Below are 24,366 nucleotides of genomic sequence, written 5' to 3'. Positions count from 1 at the left end.
AAAACGTCTAAGCCGCTCCCAGCGCCTCGCAAAAGCCAAGTAAAATAGAAAAAAAAAAATCCAAAGCTCGCTATCCGCCAAATCGTTAATGCCAAAAAATGCCCCATCGTCCTCTCTGTCATAAGTTTAAAAAAAAAAGTTATAGAACCGCCGTCACCGCCACACTCCAGCGTTCCTCATCACGCCATCAAACTCATCCAGCTCCACGCCCCTTGCAACGCCCACGCCGCCATTCGCCTCGAGTATCATGTCCTTGAGCAGCTCCTCGTCCACGTCCTCCTTGAGCACGGCGGCGACGCGGCGCAGGTGCGCCAGCGTGATGGGGCCGTCGTGGCCGTTTGTGAAGAGCTGGAAGGCCTCGATGAGCTCCTCGCGGTGGTGGGCGTCTGTGTCGTCCTCGCGCGCGTGGAACTTGAGGGCGCAGATGGCGAAGAAGGGCTCGTAGGTGGCGTAGCCGTCGTTGTCGGGGTCGAGGATGGAAATGAACTCGTGGAGCTCGGCGGGGGTGGACGGGGGGATTCCGAGGGCTCTGGAAGAGAAGATCGATGGTGAGTACTCTTGATCTTTTGGCGCAAGTGAAAGGTCTATATATATGCATATATATCCACATCTTCGGGGAGAATAGGGGCTGCTTTACATGAGCGCCGATTTGACATCGTTAATGGGCAAGACGCCGTTCTTCTCGCCGTCCATCGGCTCCGCAAACAGGCCAAAGGCTTCCTTAATCTCGCCTTCCTCTTGTGCAGAGACATTATGTTCCTTGGCGAGCCTCGACTGTCGCGGCTTGGGCGCGGTGGAGGGACCGCCGGTTTTGCGCTTCGGAGGCTGTTTTTCTGGTAAGCTTTTTTTTTTTTTTGGGCGAGACAAAAAGAGTGGTGGTGTGATTTTGGTTGAGTCGCAGAGGTGCTTACCATGTGGTTGTTTTATATTATCTAATTGAACTTTTGGCGCAGTAAAGCTCTTAGTTGATCTGCAAAAGATTCAAAGAATAGAGAGCGCTGCTATTGGGTGATTTGGGCTCGTTATTGTCGTGCAGATTGAGATGCACGTTGATGTCACTGGCGATGATAATGCACGGCGCGAGGCTAAGGAGGATAGAAGACGTGAATACAGTGTCGAGTGCGGGAACACTCGTCGTTCATACTGTAGAACCACTTTTCGCTGCTTTAAATGCTCGATGCTGAAAAAATTCTTAGACTATTGGACTTTCTCTCATCTCTCAATCCACAAGACACACAAAATTTGCTTGGGATGTCAAATTTGCGCAACATCTATGGCAATTAGATGCTTTCGAAAGGAGATCAATGCGATAGACCTCGTCAATCATGAGATATTGCAATTACTACGATCCAGCGAAACGATATCGAGCCAAGAGAATTCTCTTCCAATGGACAAAATCGCTCCAGCCAGGAAAATTTCTGCAAACGGCCATATCGCAACAAAGGTTTGTACGTGATGTCTTTCTGCACAAAGCCCAATCACAAGTGATGTCCTTGTCTCTTCCTCTAGAATAGTCGCTTCTAAAATTGCTAGAGCTTGCCGCCTCAGAATGCCCAACAGCGCGCAAGTGTGGACAGTGAAGCAAGAGTAAAAACCGCAATCAAGTCATCACTTCTAACTGACGCGATTGTTCCGTGTTAACGAGCGGCATCACGCGCATTGTGCGCTGCATGCCAAGTGAATCATGGAGACACTCCTAAATTACAATCAAGAGTTTTCTTTTTATATTTGTGTGAAAATAGAGAATTCCCTGCGTAAAGTCGAAAACATCCGTCTGCAAGACTTTATTACATCTTTGCCTCCAAAGGCCTAGAAAGCGCGCAGCTGTTAGTCGCCAACCCTTGTTCTATTTTCACACGTTTTCTGTTTTTTTCTTTGTTTCCGTCTCACTTGAAGTTGTTCTTCATTTCCCTCAGCTTTCCCATAATGGACACGGGGTCCGTCTCGCCGGTAGCCTTTTGAATCTCGGGTTCCTACAAGTCAAATGGTTTAGCTCATCCCTTCTTTCAAGAGATTTTGTCGAGACCATCACTAGACTTACGTTGACTCTCATGAAAACATTGTGCTTCTGTAATCCCATCATTAGTATGCTGCCCTCATATTTCCTCCTTTCGAAAAAAACACGTACCTTTTCATCGCCAATCGTAAACTTGCCCGTCGTAACTTCATTGTTCTCCGCAAATTCCTGGAGTTTCTTGATAGGCTCCGTCTGGGACACAGAAACGGTGAATCGGACGTTTGATTTTGTGTACTCGTGTCCGGGCTAGAATGAGTTTGCACGCTCATTAGCCTAATAATTCACCCATATCACCCCCCTCCCTCATACCAGAAGTTGGACAGATGGGGAGGTAATAAACGACTTACATAGACAACAGTGTCCTCTGGCAGTGCTCCAAGGCGGTTGTTCAGCGCCTCATGCATCTCCGCCGCGTTACCCTCAAAGAATTTACCGCATCCTGCCATCCAGTTGGCTTGTCAGTAAAACGCACACCTCTTGTAATGCAGCACCATGATAATGTGCTCAACGCTTTGAAATCATTCCGTACCGCTAACGAAAAGAGTATCACCGGTGAAGACTGCCTTGCCGGTAGAGTCCTCCATAAAATAGCAGATGCTGTCCTGCGTGTGGCAAGGGGTATGGACGGCCCTGACAGAGATGTCGCCGATCTGGAAAGTCTCTCCGTGCTGTGGCGTCTTGGTGACACCCTCGCAGTCCTTGCCACCAATGATGGTGAGTTTCTCATTGTTCAGATCAGCAAGCTTGAGGTATATCTAGGTCAGCTATTTCTTCGAGAAAGGGGAAAGGAAAACGTGAGAGACGCAGGATAGCATGTACCAGCTTCTTGTTGCCTCCGGCATGATCCCAGTGGCTACAAGTATTTATTTGCGTTAGACAACTGTATGATGCATACTTGCAATAGCGAGGGATGCATACTGATGAGTATTGACAATGGCCGTCAGGTTAATCTGGCCTGATGAAATGGCATCCTTTAGAATAGGAGCAACTCTAATCACACCCGTCAGTTTGCACCATCCTACCACTCGACTTGTTGGGGAAGCGACTCACTCTGGCGGGTTCGCAGGATCAATAATGACAGCATCCTTGGACTTGTCATCAACCACGAGATACGCATAGTTGTTGGAGCTCCCAACCCCTACCCAAGCCCATCAATTAGCTCTGAAGCCCTCGGCCATGTCCTCCTCTTCTGTCACCTCGGAATCATCTTCCTCACAAGCCCAAAAATTCATTCAAGCGTGCCCGCCGACGACAAACTTACACATGGGAATCGACTGGATATGCATCTTGCGTGAGTTGTTGATAAGCTGCGCAATAGGGTTAATCAGCAATGAGGGGCAAGCTCCAGATAGGACTTATATCATCGCCTATGACATGCACGATCGAATCTTTCACTCACGGAAACGCCAAATCTCTGGGTGAGAAGCTGTCTGCGAGGCAGTATCAATCTATTCATGAATGTGACAAAAGGTTCCGTTCACACCAATGGTCGGTGTTTTTTTATGCTTGAGGGGAAGAAGGTGCCAGAAGGTCCAAAGTTTGGTTGAAGAGGTTTGCTTACTGTTCTTTGGAGAGTGAGCCCGTAAATGCGGAGGATCCATTTGCTGTCGTTAATGGCAGCCACGTGATTGGCTGCATTACTTCGATCCGCGAACCTAAAGAGAGCTGACGATACGCTGATGACAGATTCGGAAGAGGTTCGGAAGCAGAAATTTGATATCTTGTTTTTTGCCTGTGCGTTCTTTCGCAGTTGATAATAAACAGCTTGGGGTATCTTTATTTCTACGTCTCTAATACAGCACTGTTACACCGTACAAATCACACTACACCGATTGGTTTCGGTCTCCAGGCGCCGCTATATTGAGACCATCCCGTGTTCGGCTCCGAGCCACGGTCCGGCTCCTGCTCTTCCTGCTGCTCTTGCTCCGGCATCCCGCCCACTTTCGGATCCGGCTGATTCGCCTCTTCAGCTGCCATGGCCGCCATGTCTTTGGACAGCTTCAAGCACTTGAGAAACACTTGATTCCCAGGCAGCGTCCGCTGCAGCTCTGCAATCGTCTTCTGCAAGTATTCGAGGTCCCACTGGCGCAGCTGCCTCATGGTTTTCTGCCTCGACGCCTCGTCGTCCTCTCGAAGATACGACAGCACAAGCTCTCTGCACGGATCCTTGGCCTTTTCTGCCTCGCCGAGGTGTTTCCAGTAATAGTCCCAGATCCAAACGAGAGCCTTCCTTGCGGCGGACCGCAGCTTGGCCAGCGACGGCAGCTGCTCATGCGTGGCTTGGTGCCTAAGCTCTACAAAGGTTGCCGGCAGGCCAATGTTCTTTGCGATAGAGTACATGCTCTGCTTGCGCAGCTTGTCTTGGTGCCCGTCCAACAAGCCAGTGACGAAGCTGACAGCATATCAATTAGCGTCTTTCTTCCTCGTGCTACAGATAGATATGTTTCTGCATAGCCATGTGAAAGGAGGAGGAGGAGCAAAAGGCGATAGCCATCACACCATCTCGATGCCATGCTGCCTTGGACGGAACCTCCTAAAACATCGATATCGATGACGTCCTTGGCCGCATATCATATCCATGCAGGCGATAGGCCCCCGTCTTCTTCTGTTCCTTGGATTTCCTCATCCAACACTTTTCCCTCTTGAGATTCCAGGCTGTACTGTATGCAGGCCGCTCATCCCCGATGCATGCCCATGCCCTGCCCATGCCGCAAAAGAAAGAAAAAGGCAAAGTGAAGAAGAAGATAAAAACAGGGACAGGCAGACCCGGCCCCAGCCAGAAACTTACCGACTAAACGCAGCTGCATATGCAGCCCTCACAGCATACGTCGATGCTCCTGCATTGCCCGCGGCCGCGGCCTCGTCGCTCAGGACCGCAGCCATGAGCAGTGCCGTCGACTCCACCATGTGCGGACAGTTGCCGCGCTGCATCCACATGGAGACGCGCCCCACGGCCTTGTGCTGCTCGTCCCGGTCTCCCTGCTCTCGTGATGAAGTCTGGCAGTCATTGGCCGCAGCAGTAGTGCGCCGCCCTGCATCCCCCTGATTCAAGCCCTCCCCCTCCCTCTGTTTCTCAGGATATGCATCTCTGTAAGCTGCCTCCTCGACCCGACGGCCGCTCGCTCTGCCGCCCTGGATACGACTCAACGACGCCGCACCGCCAGCAGCATCAGCCCGCGTCAACGCCTCGGAGCCGTAGAATTGGTCCCGCACAAGGAGCAATTCCTGGCGGTCTCGCCAAGGCGTAAACACATACTGCACCATCGAAAGGCCAGCAGGGGTTGGCCCCAGGCACCAACGACGCGGGTTCAGAAAAAGGAAAAAGGGAAAAAAAAGAAAGTTAGTGGAAAGAGAGAAACGAATGGTGTGACGGCGTAAGAAGTGAAAAAGGGCGTTTTCAGTTCACAAGCGTGCAAGACAAAAAAAGATGAAGCAAAAGCGGTGGCCTGTTTTGGTTTAGTGTCTGCGGTGGAGGCGATCGAATACATAAATTAAATTGCGTAGAAATAAAAGCTGCTAGGCACTTTGCCTAATTTAGCAGCAAAATCTACAACTGCCAAACCCAATAAGTTGAAAGGAAGAGCAATGCTGGACAGATCCGCAAAGAGCTGTTCGTCGTCAAAATAAGTTTGATCAATATCAGAAAATAAAATGAAAACAACTAAAACTGAGCTGTTGCTAGCACTACTCGACAGTCACCGAGCCCTCGCCGTCACCATTACTTAGTAGGAAATAAGCTGGAGGTTTAGGACCATTGCCATGTCGTGCCGATCGTGACTTTTACCAATTCTATATTGTACTGCATGCCATAGGCTCAGAGTCAACTTCACACCTCTCTCTCTTCAGTGTTTGTTTGTCACTTTGCAAGTAGCGTTTGCGTAGATACACATATTGAGACTCCCATGTCATGCCATCACCAACCTTTTCAGTCATCAGTACATCTAAATCAACTTGACAACGGTAGCACAATCATCCCACCAACTGGAACTGGGTCAAAAAAAGTAAACGACCCTGTTAACTCCGCATTATAGATAGGAAATGGATTCTTTTTCTTCATTGCCCCATGCATGGCAAATTTTTCTCTTTCTTTTCCCACTTGTTTTCCCCCTCCCTTGCGCCTGTAATTTTTTCTGGATAACAAATTAACGAGCTTCCTCTTTTCAATTAGGCCAAGATCCCGCAAACAATTAAGAGAGTAAAAAAATAAAAGAATAAAAAACCACAGCTAACTAATTAGCGAGGCCCACTCACGGCAGCCATTTCCAGCCGTCAAGAATGGGGCCTTTGTGGTTCGTTGTGCTTCATCCGAGTCCTACATTCAGCATGTACATGGCAAATAAAACGACTTGCCGTCATATTCTCTCTTCAGCAGGCCTCTTTCGGAAGGCTGCTTTAGTAATACACCTGCAAGACAAACGGTAAAAGCCGCCGATGGAGCCCCCTTCTGGAGGGCGTTGCTCAGTTACTAGGCTTACCGTACGTATGCTCGTGTGTCCTTGCAGCTGTTCATTACCAACGCCATGCTCACGCTATCCAGAATCTACTCCGTGCTACAGTATGTATGCTAGTACTGCGACGTAGAAACTTTTTTTCAAGCTCCATACACAGTACTAGGAACCCAGGATCCAAGGGGATCATCTCATCACTAACCCATCACTCTCGTTTCATTCTCAGTTCGCCTGGGGCTAATTGCAGCCGGTCATGCATATCCCACCCGGTCCTGGCGGTAATACAAGCACCAGGAAAGAGAGAAGAAACGGAGGGGCCAAAGTAACGTAATAGTCCCACAATGGAGCAGTGTGCCTTTGAGGATATGTATCCAACAGCTAGCATCGCCGGGACGTCTCCTGCACGTAACAAATCACGTACTCCATAGGGGGCAACTGCAAAGAGGCATTTTCCTTCCGGCATCCGGGGGCCGCCGAGGTTCTCCATGCTCCAGATAAAAAAAAAAACCAAATGCAGGGTCGTGCTGCGGGAGCCAGGAGAACGCAAAAAGCTGCAGTGAAAGTACGAAGTAGATACTTGCATAGTACTAGCAGTAGCATGATGGATGGAGCCTTTTTGGCGGGCAACTTGAGTACTTGTGCACGGCCACACCTACCATTACCGTAGCACTGCTCCAGTCTGCATCAACCGGCCGCAGTTGATATTCGTCACAAGCTAGCGGACTTGACACAGCTCGGAGGTCGAGGCACTAACAGGCAGATAATGGTTAGAGATGTGCGGTGCTGTGACGAAAAGCCAACAAAACCAACACCACGCCAGCTGTTGCCTACTAAGGCTAATCCAGCCTCAGTCGCGCAAGCTGCGCTCCATATACGTGTATAAGGCAAGTCGGGGGTTGCAAGTAGTAAATGCTAACGCGAGACGCCCCGTCCGTGTTAAACTCAGCTCTCAGCTCGCATCGTCACCAACGCCAGCAGTGCTCACTTACTCGTACAGTATGCGTGCCTCTAGTGCAACGACATACGCAAAACCCGGCAGCGTCGGGCTTGGACCCCGAGTAATACTGCCTCTGGAGCATCACGTCCATCAGATCAGGCAAAAGAATGGAAACGCCCCCCCTTGATCTCCAACTTTGACCCTTCGGCCGTCATACTGTACAATCCGATCATGGCGTTAACCCCCACTCGAGAAGAAGGACAAGAAAATAAGGCAAAAGGGCAAAAGAGTAAAAAGGACCGCCGGCTGCAGCCAGGGATGCGCCGGGTACAAAGGTCGGTACGACGAATCACAACTAAAAAGGGCAATGGACCAAAACAAAATGCCACAATTACCGGCATCCAAACGTCCAGGCCCAACCCAGGTAGGGAACCGCATAATCTAAAGAGGAGAGGGAAGACCGCCTACAGGCATCATCCATCACCTTGCTGTAATGCTTTACCGCCCAAGCCGCCCCTCTAAACAAAGAAAAAAAAAAGGTGAACCCACTTGCAGGCGAAGAAAAAAAAGAGGGCTAGCAAGTAGTCTTTCTCCGTAGCACTCGGCGAAACGGGGGGGCCACCTATTTCAATGATTTTTTGCACTCGTTCAGGTATGAGTATACTTGTACTTGTAGGTACTTTGCAGTAAGGGTCGCCTTCAAGATTTGATTGGAATCCATGGCCTGCAAGATTATACCCGTCTTTTTCTCCTCCCGTTTGCTCAGCACTGCTTGCCTTTCCTTGGCTCTGATGCCCGCCCAAAAGCGAGATGGCATTCAGGAGACTCGTTAAAACGCCCCTCATCCAGCTAGCAGTAGCAGGAGTAGGTAGCAGGAGGATTTATTAGCATCCACATGCTGTGTAAGGAATAGAGGAAAGGATGGATATCCAAGGGTTTCAGAGGAAAAAAAAAAAAAGGGTAACATTGGCAGTGACGCCGAGCTGTGGCTCAGACAGCCCCAACAAAAAATAAGACTTGAACGGTATGCCGCACAATGTTAGAGGAGCCGAGGGCAAAGACAAGAAGAAAAATTCACAATCATATCATATCCGCCATTGCCGTGCAGACTGCGCAGTCGGAGTGCAGGCAATTAACAGCTTTCTTGTCCACTTTTCCATCTCTTGGGCACGACAAGGCTTTGATGAGGGGCACACAGTATGTACGTACCACCACTTCCCCGTTCCAACTCGTCAGGCGTACCTTGTGTGTCATTGCAGGCGCAGAGAGGGCAACGCTCGTAAGTACGAGTACGTAATCCCAGTCTCCATTAAAAAGTAGGGAGGGAGAATCTCGAAAATGCGTCAAGCGCTGCCGCTAACACTCAGAAAGATTAAAGACAAGAAAAGAAAAAAAAGAAAAGAAAAGGGACTAAAAAAAGAGAGACTAAAAGAAAGAGAAGAGAAAAAAAGATGGGGAGTGCACATTAGCCCGGCTCGGATGAAAGGGGTGGGGTGGAGAACGAAAAGAAGTTGAGGAAAAGACAGAAGAGGGGTGGCTGCTAGAAAGGGACCGGACAGGATGTGGGGAGCAGAGAACAGAAAAGGCCCATGCCCTTGGAAAAGCGCAAGAGAGGAAAAGCAGGAGAAAACTGGAGAATTATGGCCAGTCAGCAGGCGCCCCTCCTGAGTACAGCCTTCCAGAATGCAGCCGACCCCACTCCGGCCCACTCGCCGACGCATGTGCGACAGGGGTCCGCTAGCGGCTGTGTTAGCGGCTCTGCTCGCCTGCTGCAGTTTTTTGGGTTTTTGGCGTGACGACGATGCCTGCTCTGTTGGTACATGTCACCGAACGCATGCTTGCACGCACAAAGGAGCATCAAGACTCAGCCCAGGAGTAGTACCTAGTGCTCAAGCGACTGGATCAGAGCAAGTGGCGTCGTCTGCTGCCCTGCACGGACAAGGACGTTGCTTGGTTACAAGGTATCTAGTAGAACCGTAGCGTAGCTCCCCATCCCCCTCCCGCATTGTCACCACGACTTCCGAGTGATCAGTCTTCTTTACATGTCATGCACACTCATTGCAAACGGAGACATCTCCTTTGTAGGATCAATGCTTGTTATGCTAAAATCTGCGTGGCGTGAGCCAGAGGAGCTGCTAAGCTCCTTCGTACTAATCAGGCACTTGTGTGCCCTCTTCTAATGTACTTGTGTTTGTTCTCCAATATCCCATTGCCTGTCTTAGGGGTGGTTTTCCCTTGATACCAAAAATTCATCGCTGTCCCAGGATCCATCCAATAGTACACATGCTTGGTTTGCTCATCTAGAGCTTCCGCTAGAAATACAAGAGGTGAAAGTCGAAGGAATCCGAATCTGTGTGATTCCCCAATATATCCCTTCTGTGATTTAGCACCCGCTAATTAAAAAAAAAGGAAAACAAAACCATCGCTCGTTCAAAACCTGTATCAAGCCGTGGGCTGTCCATCATTGGTCGTAAATCTCGTATCGTAGTATGCTTAGCCGCATATGCATTTAATTATCAACATCTTCTTCCTCTTCCTCCTCCTCCTCCTCATCATCATCTTCTTCATCATCAGACTTTGGAGGTTCCCAAGTCTCTTCCAGCTTCAAGCCCTTGCCGGTGGGCTCTTGGGGCTTGAAGGAAGACCCAAGAAGAGATGATACCGTGGAGCGATAGTTGTTTAGGTGTGGATCATCTTCGTATTTGCCAGGTGTATCATAGAGTCCCATTCCAATAAGGATTTCTCCCTCTTCTTCAGAATCATCCAAGGCTTGAATAGCTGCCTCGGGGGCATCCGCTTGGGGTTGTTGTGTGGGAGGGAGGAAAGAATCAGGTGTAGGCGGAGAGGTCTCGCTAAAGCCTTGGTAGATATAGCTGTTCCAGTTCAAGGCATTGTTAGGGGACCTCTCATTGATAGCACCGTTCAAAAACTGATTATCAGCCAGGGTGGGATAGTAGGGAGCCGACTGGTTCGCCGTCTGCCACTCATCAGCCGAGGCAGTGGTCATTGCCTCCGTAGACTGGTAGGACAGCGGCAGCGGAGAAAAGTTTGATGATGGCGAGGTGCTGTTTGAGTAAGATGCCATTGGAGGAGAAGGCTGGAAGGCGGTTTGGTACCCATGATGCATGGCAGGGTATTCATAAAAAGTTTGCTGTGGAAGATATTCAACCTGGGGCGTTTGCAGTTGAGTTGATGGATGCCAGCTAGCAGGTCGTGATTGCCTTCTCGGCGGAAACGATTCGGTGTTTTGTGTTGATGAAATGTATTCCAAGACTTGCTGCTGTCTTCTCGCCGCCTGAGAATCGTTGATAATGGTGCGCCTTCTTGACTTGGCAGCGGACGATCGTGGGCTAGTGCTGGTGCTTGAAGGCTTGACAACTCGGAGAGACGAGCCCGCAGATGTTCGGGATAGCCTCTGGGTTACTTGTGATAGAGCCATTTGCGTGTTGTGTGTGTTGTCATAGAATCTGTCGTATTGATATGGGTGGAAAGGCTCAGCAGCCAACGCTGCCCCGTAGGATGGGTGCAACATGTTGACGAGGTAGTCTTGCTGGTTGGTGTGTGTTGAAGACGACTGAAAGTATAGCTGGCCGAATGTCAAAAGATGATTTTCGAGTGAGATGTGGTGAGAGTAATGAGAAGGATATTAAAGCAGGTAAATCGTCGAGTGTTGAAGAGCTAGCTATGATGTATAAGAGGTCAGAGATGATATACTGCAGGCACTCCGGGTGAGAAGGAAACTATTAATACAAACACAAACACTAATAGCCAACTCCGTATTAAGATGGGGTGGTTCCCAAGGGGGTGAGGGGTGTGAACATCTGAGACCAGAGTGGCACTAACAAGCGACCCAGCTCTGGTAAGGATGGCTTGAAGGATAAATCACGGCCAAGGGAATGGCAATGCATGGGTCTGGCACACTGCTACTGTCCGAACCAGATCCAACCGACTATGGATCTAGAAGTGGACCAACGAGACAGCGGTTCAGAGGGCAAATGGCCACTACCATGGCCACTACCAAGTGGACTAGTGATGTTCTTCAGGCTCGCACTACTTGTAGTACCACCAGCACTAGCGTTGCTTCTCCGTAGAGTAGCAGTAGGCGACATGGGACGTTTCTTTTTAGTAGTATGACGACGACGGCACGGGCAAACGTGCGGGCTGCATGGAGATTAAACCAAGACCTGCTAGTGGACATCCCGATCCCGGATTGTCTTTCCATGTACATGCGTGCATGCTTGATACCTAGCACTCAGGTAGTACCGCACAGACTTTTTAACGTCTTTTAAGACATTATCGGCCGGGATAGGAAGACAGCTTGCGAGCCGATATGCTTTACAGACTTGTACCAGCAGTAAGACAAACATGCGCTCTTCGTTCCTTGGCTGGTACGTCATACGGGGCGAGCCAAGGGTGGTGTAAGGGTGTCTCATCGGACGGATCCTCAACCTCTAGCCGGCAAAGCAGAAAAGAGGAACAGGAAAAGGCAATGGGGGGTTCATCATTAGCCATGGATAGTCATCGTTCTGGAGCAGCGGCCGTGCCGGACGCAATAACGCGAAAGCGCCTAGAGAAGAGAAAGATGGAGCATCTGCGCTTGCAAAAATCGTGAGAGACTCGGCCATCTGGCGAGAGAAGACTTGTACTTTGAAGATACGGGTACTTCCAAACTAGCGCATTTGCTTGTGAGCGACGGAGTATCCACCAGATTCAGGATACCTCGGTCTCGCGCGGCGGTACTCTGCGGTCACATACCGGTAAACCAGCCTCATCAAGGGATGGGTGCTGGCTTTGGCGAGATTGAGCAGTCCAAAGACTCAGTCCCTCGACAATCATCAAATCTACTGGCATCAGTGTCAGCAAGCGTCCAATGCTGATACAGTACGTGGCACAACAACAACAAATGCACGGATACTCGGACAGGTGTTACCAAAGGAGTCAGGTGTAGATGGCTTTGGACTAAAACACCCAGTGATGTGTAAAGTCGTAGCACATGCCTGTACCGCATAGAAGCCAGCAGCATCCCCAGCAGGGCTGATACTTGCAGATGATGGCGAGATGGGTGCCAATTCAGCACAGTATACAAGTCTTACCCAGTGCACCTACAAGTACTAGGTATATTGCTGTTCCTCCGTACGAGCACAATGACTAGGATCGCAAGGCGCCAACGAAAACGGCTTGAGGCAGGGATAGTCCGACGCTTGGGTCAAAACAGCCACCATTTGGGCTCTGTGCTCGCGCCGCCGTGCTGGATGCCAGGGCAGGCCGCAGAGGCTCACGAGGAGGATGCCAATCAGCTGTATGGCCCCTGCCGCCCCACGTTGAGAGCGTAAAGGTCGCAGCAGACAAGTGAGGAAAAAACAAGAGCCCCGTGGGGCCACTTTCGGTCGCTTCGTGGAAGGGATGGCGAAGGATTCAACTCGAACCCAAGGGGGTCCAAGTAATAACGGCCTGTCAGCGCAGCCAACCAGAGCCGGCCATAGGGAGACCGGAGCGTCCGTTGCAGCTCAACTGGAGCGAAAGATTTCTGTTGCCGGGGCGTGCAAAGGGCCGGTGCACGCCTTGTCCCCTAGTTCGCGGGTCCTTCACAAAGCCGTCCCTTGGTCTTGGAATGCCCTTACTCCCCACTCACGACGTGGCGTTTGGTGGTGTTCCAAAATAGTGCGGAAGAGGCTGTCCACAAATCTCACCCACGCAGACGGAGTAGCTAGATGCACATCACGGTCCAGACAAAGTGATTGACATCCCCACATCTCGAGAACCCTTGCCTGGGCTGATGCAAACACCCCGGGGCCTCGCCCGAATTTGCATCAGCAGCACGGAATGCTGCGCCAGCCGAAAGACAGCGAGGCGTCCACCTATCCAGAAACACGAACCGCGGGTTGGAGACAAGACAGATCTCATCACTAGTTCATCGGTCGTTAACGACTGGCCAGCGTCTATGCCGGCCACATCATATTAGCGGTCCCTTCCGTCCAGCCGCTTACCATCTGTGCACCCATGGATGGGATGCTGCTAGCGTACAAAAGCATGTATTCGTAATAAACCTCGCGGTGCTTTTTCCAAATCTGCCGTTTGAGCAATCCGTACTTGTAGATGGAGATGTACGATGTACATGACGCCAGCCCACAACAATTGCGTGGCTGCAGCAGCCAAGCGCAATCCTTGCTGGAGGCGACGGCCTTGTCATGCCTGCTGCTGTTGTTGTTGCCGTTGCCGTTGTTTCTATTGCCACAGTACGGCGTTGCCTGGCGGCTAACGCATGCGGAATATATGTGTATGCCTGATTTTCGTAGTGTGCACGTATGTATGTACCATGCAGGCTGATGCATTCTGTAGCTAATCCTTTCGATAAGTGGGTGACTGGTGGAAGAAACAGATCGGCCGCGAATATTGAAATCAGATCACCATAAAACCGGGCAGGCCAAAGGAAGAAACTCCCAGCACTAAGAATGTACAGTAAGGAGAGACGCAGCCGCAATCCACCGTCACTCTGATGCTCCGCGGTCGCCCTTGGCGTGGCAGGGCCGTCGGGGGCGATAGAAAGCACCAGCAGGCAAGAACGAGGCGGCTTCAGGCCCCCGCTAACTCGCGTTCGCGTATCAACGGCCGTCCAAGTGCGCAAAATCTCGGGATGGGGGGGACGCAAAGGTAAAAGCTGCGGCTGCAGCAAAGCGCCATCCCTGGTTGACTGCGCGGCGCCAAAATCGCCACCGAACCTTTTGGGCAGGGGACTCCGTGCTCGTAGCTCCGGGTACCGTCCAGGTTCTTTGACTAGAGAAACTAGGAATCCCTCACCGATAATACCAATAGCTACTTCTCGCTACCTACGCAGCAGCTTCCGGGCTTTTTCTGGCCAGCTGATACAAGGCTGTGGGCGCCTGTGAGCGAGCGCTAGATTACTCGTGCTTGTTCGGGCTAGGGAGCATTGATTGCGCTGGTAGCGGCTCGGGCTTTCGCCCACGGAGAAGCTGCTGCTTGCCCACAATTACCAGGTTCAGCCGCTACTCATCCAAGCGTTGAGTCTCATCCTGCATTGCCCGCTTTACAAGACGATACTCGCTAGCAAAAGCGCCGCTCAATATCCACTGTGTGCAAGACACTACCAACACTATTGCTTCTAGTCCTCCTAGCTACTAGGGATTTCACATTTTACAGTAATTGCGAGCTTCCAGTCGATACGTCACCCTTGACTCCGAGGCCTCCTGGGTCTCACCCATATTTCGCGACTCGCATGGTAGGTATCAAGGTAGGAATAAAATAAACGCCTGTGCTCGTTTATATTCAATATTCGCACAACGCCGTCTGCTTTGCTGCAGGCCTGTAGTTTGGTAGGGACCCGAATGTACAAAACTCATGCCTTTGTGCAAAACCCTCTGCCCTCCGGTTTGGTAAGTTCCTAGATACCTAGTAGGTAGTATCACCGCATTGCGTGGCATGGAGCTTGTCCTCTGAGTGTTCGGCACCAAGGCGGAGAGTCAGAGCGCCACTGACTATTGCTAGGTACTACCGGCACTCGTACCAGTATGGCAACATGAACATTAATCAAATGAACGATCCAGATGGCTCATAGGGGCCGCTCCACCCTGAACTGCCCAGTGCGAGCATGTTGGTCCGCCATGCCAGCTTGCCAAGTTGCAAGAACACTATCCCTGGAGCTTCGGCGTTGCTGATGCGAGGGATGGGTGGAGGGGAATTGGGGAGACAGTCAAATCAATGCCACAAGCGTAGCACAGGCACCAAGGCCTTGCTCCTCCTAGTACGGAGGACCTGACACGCTCTCTGCATCCGCTAGCACCGCAAGCACTGCAGGCAGGTCGCCCAGACTGGCAGGCGGAGCGACTGGCCACCTTGAACCATCTTCAGGTGACTCCAGCAGGGGATGGCGCTCTATGCTCGGCGCAGCAATGCCACTCTTCATACGACTAGCAGTAGCAATGTGCTCGTACCCGTACTGTAGCTCCTCCAGCTCCGTTCATACTGTATATGAGTGACCGTCGCTCGCCTGATGCAGCTGTCTGGGCGCTACAGGCCCGCCACGCACTCCACCATGGCTGCTCCGTGGTCGTGCTTTGCCTTGCATTGCAGGTCTTCTCGTCCTTGGAACTCATGTACATGCCATATGCAGTACTGTACGGCAGTGAAGCAGCTCCCACGTTGTATGGAGCACCTACCGTACTGCATGCTTGGAGCAGCGTGGCCTTGTCCCCTAGCTTACCAAGGACGGGTACTGTGGGAGCGATGAAATGCTTCTATACTTGTATCAGTCTGGCTGCTTCTCGTTGGTTGTAGGAACATGTCTTTTGGGCTACAGTCCTACGTCGTGGCCAATAGCACAGACTCATACTTGGCTTCCCTTTGCGGTGGAACTTGCTGTGCGTACCAGTCCCATCCGGCATACAAGTTACAAGCAGCATCGTCCAAGCCCGCTGCTGTACGGATGGTCATGCTCCATAAGCAGAGCGATGGTGAAACTTGGTTGGATCAAGTAGGGAGTCATCCATACTTGGTACAGGCGGTCAACATCTCCAAATAGCAGGGGCAAAGACAGCAATGACCATACGAGCACTCCGCATTTGCAGTCAATACTCGAGGTTGATACCATGCAAGCAGTGCTACTAGCACGGGAATACCCATTGGGGACACAATACCGCCGCATGCACACGAGAAACGACCGCAATTAGTGCAGTATCTGCAAGTACAGATAACTGATACTGGCAGGCAGTGGCAGCATTGACGCCGGCCGGTGGAGTGTCTACCACTTCAAGCACTTCTCCTCAGGCACACGATCCATCCTGCTCCCCCGAGCGTCTAATCACCGGCCGTCACCAAATTACTCGGCTTCCAATCATAGGACCTTGCCCGTGCCCTGCACATGCACGCTCAGAGAAGGGGGGAAACTTCTTTGTGCCACTAAGTACCACGCTGCTAACACCAGTCAATGGCCGAATGGCTCTCAGCACGGCTTCTACCGTAAAATTGAACCGACTGTAGGGAGCCAGCTCCACTGTGCGTTGGCGCCTGTAGCTGAATGATGATGGACGTGGTGGCTCACTGCGGTCAACTCATGCCACAGCATGAGTACAAAGAGCAGGGCGCTAGGCAATGCCTGCAGCGTCTTGGAGCCTATCGCTCGTCTGCCCTTCTGCGCGCCCATCAGGTCCAATCCTTCGCCAATGCGCCACCAGCTCCAGGTCCTGCAAGAGCCCTTCATCAACAGAGGGCCCGGCCAGCATGTGATGAGTCCGCAATGGGAACTTGGATGGAAGCAATAGCGCTCAGGCAGCCCCGTTCCCTTCTGCAGAGCCCACGGCAATCCGGCTTGCCAGGACGGGCGCTGCGTGTCATGTGATCGCCTGTCGCGCAGGCCAGGGAAACACCAGAGTCGCATCTGCCCTGGGCCTGGCGCTCCATCGTCAATCTTCGGTAGCCTTGCCAGGGTGTCGCTCCCAGCTACGGACTCCCAAACCTTAGAACCGAACCCCTCGCCGCGATTGTCCCACTCAGGCCTCCGGTGACTTGCAAGACTTCGGGCGGCTCTGGGTCCACTGGCGCCGTGACCTGGCGGGCCGTGTCCTTGTCGCACAGGTGGGGTTGCAAAGGGCTGGCGTCGACGGCATGATGCCCCTTTTCCTTTTCCCTTTGCTTTTCGTCGCGCCGCAGGAAATACGATGATCGGCATCAACTCGTTCACACCCCACCCTTGGCCAGCCGAGACTGAGCCACCCTCCAGATGGGCTGTTGGCTGGCCGCCTGGCCGCCGCATAACCTTTGACCCGTGGTCCGGTGGCGCACAACAGCAGAGAGGATTTTAGTCAGTCGTCTTTTGTGAGTGCCGTCTCGGCGGCGCGGTTGCACTGTACAGTCTCATCCCTCCCTGACTAAACAGAGCACCTGTTGCTAACCCATCCCTAGACACCAGGGCTTTGTACCGCCGCGCGCCCACTTGGGCAGGGTTCGCCGGCCATGGTGATTATGATCCCTGGGCCAATGCTGGCCTCGGCTGCTCCAATAGCCTAGTGCTTGGCATGTTCTTTAACTTGTCCTTGCAGGCCTGCTCTGGCTGCTTTCCATCCATCACAGCCCAATGCGGGCGTCAATGTCCCACGCAGCCATGTTTCAACCATGACAACTTTATTGCTCAGATCTCCACATTGGAACCAAAACATGCCAGACCACATTCGTTATGCCCGTCCAACCTAAGAGCATACAAGTAGCAGTATGTGTACCACAATCACTGGTGAGCCGCTGAAAGACAAGGGCATGGCTGCCTGTAGGCCACTTTTTGCGAAAATTAAACACTCTCTGGTCGCTCGGTGTTCTACACGGCGCAATTCTTTGACCTGATGTGGAATGATAGGGATGAGAAGCATGCTCTATCCCTGGCTTCATGGGATTACCCAGTACGGACTGCATGCCTCTTTTTCTTGATGCCGTCTACAGTACTCAAGGGCATCCGCTATGTATCTTCTCCAACAGAGAGATGCATGCCCACCGCTAATAACGCTTACTCGTACACCGGCAGAACGCACCGCAGTACCTTGTAGCAGCAGCAGTATCACTGTCATTACTGCTACTACTACTAGCGGAAAGCCGCTTACAAGTGCTTGAGCTTGTACTTTACGTACAACGACTGTGACGGCTGCGGTGGCGCATATCACTCTGCAGGCCAACCCGAATCCCGTCTTCTATCCCCCCTGCTTCGAAGGCGCTCGCTGACATACTGCATGTGCGTACGGCTTTAGTCCATACAGCCAACTCCACTGACTCGAGCAGTGGTGCGCCTGGTGAATACCCTACAGCCTCCGTATAGGATGGGATTTTGGCTGCACGTGAGGCGCGGTAGAATGATTCAACGAATCTTCATGAGCAGAGAGTGTAGAAGAATATAGCAATGCTGAGTATGTATTTCTGGGCAGCTGTTTGATCGTATTCAACAGATGTTCTAATCCATAAGTGCTAATTACCGCCTTCTGCTAGGTACATACATACAGGTGGCGGGCAGCACGTTATCAGATTTCACAGCTACACTACCTATGCATAGTAGCCATGGCGCTGGGAGCTCTTTGCATGGCTGCCGTGACGCGGCAAACGGTTGGCTCACAGCTATCAAATGTAAGACGCCACCTTTGACCGTCAGTCAAGCCCAGAGCACAAGTTGGCATGGTCTCCGAATCATCGCACTTCCCCACAGCAATAGCATACAGTACCTACCTAACAAACATACTGTAGGTACCGCATGCACAGCGCAGGACGCATGATTGCTTGAAAAGAAGCTGGAGGCCAAGGTTCAGCAGCCAGCCCAGGCGTCAGCGTGGAGATGCCGAGCTGGTGCCTACCGAAGACAGACGCGGCTGGTGTAACGAAACCGAGCATACCTAGTTGTATGTGTGTACTTGTAAGGAGTACGGAGTGCTTTCCACCATATTACTACAAGCAGTAATAGTGGTGCTACTCCGGAGATTTCACACTGATTACAGGTATGGTATTGATGTCTTCCCGGTCTTACAGGCATAACCTGGATCCTGGCTGAGTGTGAACGCCACGCTTTCGCAACGGCTCTCCGCCTGAGTACCTTGCAAATAGCCCCCGGATCAAGAGTCAGAGACGGATTAGTGCAAGTGCATACCTCGCCCGATACGAAACATTTTTGCGGCGCCAACTTACTTCCCCAGGCCGCCAATCTTTTCTTACCACGACGATTCTGTCGCATATGATAGAGGGTAACGCTATCCATTGGCCCATGCTGTGGAAACGCAATAAATCCTTCCGCGTCGAGTGGCATTTGCTATCTCGCTTTGAGACAAACTTGATGCTTCCCAGCTGACGGAGCTGGCAACGCAGGGATGCTAGGCGAAAAGGTCCGGCTTTGAGAAGTTATCAGTTAGTGCCGCGCAACCTGCTTTGTATGGAGCATCGATGATTTAGCGAACGGTCACATTGCTAGCGAGTGACCCAACGCCCAAACAGCAGCAATAGTCATGGCAGTACAAAGTATGGATAGGTTGCCAGAGATAACTAGCATTGCTCCGTGCGAAGCAGACCTTTTGGTTGTCATCCCAGTCACTCAGCTACCGCCTTGGCGCCGGGTGCTTTCCGACATCCCACCCGCTCTCTTTGACCTGCGGCGATCGACGTGTATGCGATGCATGGGTATTTACTACTACAAGTAGGTACTTGCAGTATCTATTGCATCACTTTACTCTGAGCTTCGGACCTTCGTCTACGGAGAAACCCCTCAATAATCACTGTATGGGTGTAGTGGTTGAACGTTACGGTCTCAATCACTACAATTTTGCTTGCCTCTTACGGAGGGGTTGAGAACATGTCTCAATCTGAAAACATAACTCGTGGCTGAGACAGTACGGGCAGGATAATTCCAAAAAGAGGAGAGAGAGGGGGAAGAAGAAAAGCCTAGCTGCCGCAACACATTTCATTTCTCTGGAATAAGCTCGCATCGAGGGGCCTGCCAACAACAGCGACGGCAGTGCTAGCAGCGTTCAAGTGCAAGTATGGAGAATGAGACTATTTAGCTCTCATCCATCGTACGAGGGCCTTTCCCTGGCTCTCTGCGGCAGAGCACTTACTGTAACGCTGTCTGGAATGTTAGATTAAGAGCTCAGTCTAGGAACTGGTACCTGTATGTTACCGTGTGGCCCCCATCAACAAATCTTAGACACACACCCTTCAGCCTCTACTGCCTGCCACCCCTTTTAAGATCTCCCTGTGGTCCTGATTTGTCCGCTTCACTTGACGCCCGCAATAGCCACTGATCGTTTTCTCTAGGACAGCACCGCTTGTTGGACTTTACGATGGCTCTGTGCGCGGCGCTTCGTACTCTATCTCGGACAGTATCACATCCTTGCGCGGCTTTGCAATGGATGCCTGCTTTTATAGGCAGCAGAGTCCAAGCCGGTATCGACAGGGCATTGTCAATGTACTCGTACAAGTATTGTGCAGTCTACTGCCCTCCCCTTCTTTGCGGGAGTGATCTGGATTGGCTTACTTGGCTCTGGCTAGGCGCCTCGTCTGTTTCCCCAGTGGGTGTGGTATTAAGATTTAGGGCAGCCACAGGCTGATGTTCCCGATATAGCTTCTCGATCCTTTGCGTCTCATCCATTCGCTACCCTTTCTTCGATGCTTGCCCCCCCTCCAACTAAATAGCTTCCACGCCGATCTCGAGCACCTGGTGACGGATTTCGAGCGCTCGGCTTTCCGGTCCTTTGAACCATGGCCGCACCCTTTTCTTGCATCCACAGTCGGAAATTCCTCATTCGAGCAACGCCACCATCGTGTGCGACGGAGAGCTAGCAGCCTACTTGTGTGTGACTATTGCCAGTGGTGGCGTCATATTTTATCTACATATAGGAGATTATGTGCTTTCTGCGTGCGAGGCTGTGGGCAAAATCTAGGCACTGCAACTGCAGGACTGCCCCATGCATACATGGCACGCACATGAGAGGCCTGTGGCAGCCAGGCTCCAAGGGCGCACAGCAGTGGAGAGGAGGGGGAAGGGGCACGAAAACCACCAGCAGCTTGTTTGTATGCATGCGACCTGGAATGATATGCACGGCCTAACGATGTGAGAGACGGGGGGGCAGATTTTGCCTCATCAGCGATTGCAAGCTGCCCGACGCCAGCCCCACCAAGGCCATCAAGCCGAGACGCAGCTCCAGCTTTTGATTGTTTGCCCACAGTCAGTCGCTAGGCTGTACAAGGACCCCTCGCTGGCACTGTCACTTTTGCCCTTTTTCTTGTTTGGCGTCGGGTATTGCATGGAGATGGCACCTGCAAAGCCTCGCGTAGCCAATGGTGTACATGTAGGTGCTCTCCGTACATGGTGGCTTTTTTTTCTTCTTTTCTTTCCTGTCTCTTGTCATTTGACTCCGTCCACGCTCTCCACTACACAGGCTCTTTCGTATACTGGTACACACCAGACCGTTTCACCGCCACTTATTACCCCTTCCCTTGAGCATCACAACAGACACAAACGCTCCGGCCTTGATAGGGTTACCTGGCCACACACGGGTTTCCTGGCTGTCCTTGTCTAAGAAGCCGCCTTGTCGATTATTGCCCAGAACGGAATGTCCTCCTCTATGATGGTACAGTAAGAGGCATGCCAATTATTTGTTGGTGATGTTGTGCTCAGATGATCCCTGCGTGGATGAATTAATATCACCTAGCCTTGGATGAGTGCAATGGCCAGCTTTTCTGACTGTTTGTTCTCGTCCCCGCTCACCAACTCTGGTGGCTGCTGCGAGTAGTATTGGCGCGACGCTATCTCAGGGCTGCGCATGTTTAGATAGAGCAGCAGTGTCGCTTCCCTGGCCGTCAAGAGACCACTCAGACCCGCCCTCTACTATGTGTAGTACTTCATACTACGAGGTACTCTACTACGAGGTACTGTTCTACTAGCAGCAGTAGGAATAGCGGTACTTATTTCTCAGTACAGGGAGGACACACAGGTGAGGGCCTGCTACGGTGAATGCTAAAATCGATGGGATCGATCAGGACGCATTGTCTACTAGCCAGTCGTGGACATCTGCGCCGAGCCCCTGAAACCCCTCCCTTTGGACCTTCGTCGTGGCCAGGTGTACGGCGAAGCTCAGCCCGTAGCTGACATGCCAGGTCTTGTTTCGACAGACCAGGCTGTAGAGCATTCCCGCTATGAAAGTATCACCCGCTCCTACCGAGCTAGACGAAGACGTGTCAGCTGCTGCGGTGCCTCAATGCTGCTCTGTGCTGCTAGCAGTGGTGGTACTCCTCGCAAAAGACTAGCAAGGTTGAGTTGCGATAATCATGCGCAGCCAAATGGGGAGGACGGCACGGAAGAAAAAGAAGCGAGAGAAAAGGGAAAAGGGTAATAAAAACGACCCTCGCCGGGTGTAACCTACTCGACGACAGTATCAGACTTTGCGCGGCTTTCCACGGGACAGTGGACGACCTGTTGTTTGGGGAGCTGGCACATGGCGGCTCCGTCTGCACCCCAAGTACAGAAGGCAAGGGACCTATTGCGAGTCGCATAAGTCAAACGATCATCTCCTATCAGCGGCAAAAGACGAGGAAGAAGAAGAAGGCGAAATGGACATTAGGCAAAAGAGGTTGCAGCCCCCGGTACATGTACCTGTAGGCGGGCCTTTTGTTGGAAGGGTATGCTTACGCTTTCTGCTGCTTCTCGCTCATGAGGCAAGATTCGGCAGACCCATGACCAACGTTCTATGCAGATTAATCTGTCAGCCTTTTCTTTCTTTCTTATGCCTTGTCCTCACAGTTCAGAATTTCTCTTCTCCTGAATTTCCGTCCTGGAGCCCCTTTAGTAGCTAAGAGCCCGGGGGGGAAGGAAACCACCAAGAAGAACTTTACCCGGCTTCCTCTGTGGCGCAGTGTCACATACTTCTGCCCAGGATTTGGAATAGAAGACGACATTGGCCTCAGCTGCGAGCTCGCGAAGGCCGTCCCTCCCTGGCTTCTCGACTTCCACACTGACTTGCGCGTTTGGGAGCTTGTCACGCAGCGTGCGGACGCACTTTAACGTAGTATGCGGAATGCGGCCCTGAGCTGGAACTGTCAGACAAGGATTTGCTGCCAAGAGGGTGTCGCAGGATCCAAATGTAGTGGCGCTTCTCTTGCTTGAACCATATAGATGGCTGCTGCTGCCACGGTCATTCGCGGTCGCCACTCGACCAACAAGCAGCAGCAACAGCAGCAGCAGGGAGAGAAAAGAAGGAAATATTCATAAATGCACTCACCTCAAAGTGCCACCAGGTCTCGTCGTCAGGGCTGAAGCTCTGCACGATGGCCTCGAACTCGCCGACTGTCATTTCTGGTAGGTCATTGTAGTTGACGAGCGTACGGCTTCCCGTCTGCTCGCTACGGATGATGTAACTGCTGGCCGCTTCCGTGTACGTCTCTCGGTAAAGGCTGTGCTCGAGACTTACGGGTGACGACTCACCAAATGAAGCCTTGATGCGCTGTACGGCCGACGATGATTTGCTCGGCAGAGGCGAGACCAGATACATGCGAATGGCATCTTGAGGCTGGAGGAGCTGCTGGAGCACCTCGAGCGAGTTGGGGCAGTTGCCTCCCCGGCGAATGGCGAGGGTCGATGCTCGTAGCTTTTCGTCTTCTTCTGGGTAGTGCGGTACGCTGTTGAAGAGTTAGTGAGAGTCGTGACGATTCATCGTCCATGGCCTCGATGTTGGTTTGTGTAGACGATAGGAAGTCGGGTCTTGCCTCAGAATAGTATCTAGATAGCAGGCTCCGATGAGGATGAGATGCTTCATTGTGCCGGCGAAATAAAGAGCTATTATCTTTTGTTCTTTGCTCTATCTCTATTCGTCTTGTTCCGTACGTCTGGTGGGTGAGCTGACGATGATGTCAAGATCTAGTATATGGGCGGATCCTGAGTGTGTTACTGAGGCTCTTGGTTAATGATCCACTTACTGTACCAATGCAGAGTCAGAGTCAGTACCACTGATACATCTGTATCGATCTTAGCTCTAGATGCTTGCATACTCGTTTCTACTCCTTCCTTTTCCCGGAAACCGTTGCTCTATAACTGCGTGTTATGAGATCGGGTCATGTGCGAATGAGCTTTGAGAAACTCTGATGTGGCTGCTTGCGAGATCCGAGTTCCGCCACTGATAATCATCTTACTTTTTACCATCTCCTCTAGCCTCGGCCAGCTACCCGGGAGAGATTGCAAACTGTTCTTTAAAGTCCACGCTTTATAATATATATCAAGCATCATATCTCTGCTAGCGACCGTGCACTATAGCTAGCTTGTGACGATGCATAATGATGGGATGCAGCAGTGCTATTTGGGGTAAAAATCATGCAAATGCAGCATCTTGACGTGTACATACAACGATTTTGACGGGAACTCTAAGCTCCACATTTCGGCTTAGCAGGTTTGAGCTGAGAGCACTTGCTTCCGTCGATCCTCGGAGCTCGTCCAGTATTTT

General features: G+C 51.6%; 5 protein-coding genes across 5 annotated transcripts; 1 reads left to right on the top strand and 4 right to left on the bottom strand.

Moving 5' to 3' along the window:
- Nucleotides 1-153: 153 nt before the first annotated feature.
- On the bottom strand, nt 154-3,473 carry TGAM01_v200637 (hydroxyacylglutathione hydrolase; the record flags this gene model as incomplete). The annotated part of the gene is made up of 11 exons (XM_024548597.1): nt 154-529; nt 638-825; nt 2,042-2,068; nt 2,129-2,263; nt 2,365-2,456; nt 2,547-2,760; nt 2,837-2,870; nt 2,936-3,007; nt 3,068-3,155; nt 3,279-3,324; nt 3,417-3,473. 11 exons carry the CDS (start codon nt 3,471-3,473, stop codon nt 154-156), a joined length of 1,329 nt encoding a protein of 442 aa, XP_024406608.1.
- A 6,438-nt stretch (nt 3,474-9,911) lies between these two features.
- Nucleotides 9,912-10,934, bottom strand: TGAM01_v200636 (hypothetical protein; the record flags this gene model as incomplete). Its single annotated transcript, XM_018809065.1, has 1 exon — nt 9,912-10,934. The coding sequence occupies one exon, from the start codon at nt 10,932-10,934 to the stop codon at nt 9,912-9,914; it is 1,023 nt and encodes a 340-aa protein (XP_018657732.1).
- Nucleotides 10,935-16,370: 5,436 nt separating this feature from the next.
- TGAM01_v200635 (hypothetical protein) lies at nt 16,371-17,168 on the bottom strand (the record flags this gene model as incomplete). The annotated part of the gene is made up of 1 exon (XM_018809066.1): nt 16,371-17,168. One exon carries the CDS (start codon nt 17,166-17,168, stop codon nt 16,371-16,373), a length of 798 nt encoding a protein of 265 aa, XP_018657733.1.
- A 17-nt stretch (nt 17,169-17,185) lies between these two features.
- Nucleotides 17,186-17,619, top strand: TGAM01_v200634 (hypothetical protein; the record flags this gene model as incomplete). The annotated part of the gene is made up of 2 exons (XM_024548596.1): nt 17,186-17,261; nt 17,318-17,619. Coding segments are annotated over 2 exons (378 nt in total), but the record flags the coding sequence as incomplete, so codon positions are not given.
- Nucleotides 17,620-23,954: 6,335 nt separating this feature from the next.
- Nucleotides 23,955-24,152, bottom strand: TGAM01_v200633 (hypothetical protein; the record flags this gene model as incomplete). The annotated part of the gene is made up of 1 exon (XM_024548595.1): nt 23,955-24,152. The coding sequence occupies one exon, from the start codon at nt 24,150-24,152 to the stop codon at nt 23,955-23,957; it is 198 nt and encodes a 65-aa protein (XP_024406606.1).
- Nucleotides 24,153-24,366: the final 214 nt, after the last annotated feature.

This window comes from Trichoderma gamsii, assembly GCF_001481775.2.
Source record: "Trichoderma gamsii strain T6085 chromosome Unknown Scaffold_2.2, whole genome shotgun sequence".
NCBI lineage: Eukaryota > Fungi > Ascomycota > Sordariomycetes > Hypocreales > Hypocreaceae > Trichoderma > Trichoderma gamsii.
The sequence above is the reverse complement of the archived record's forward strand: the minus strand, read 5'-3'. Positions and strand labels throughout refer to the sequence as shown.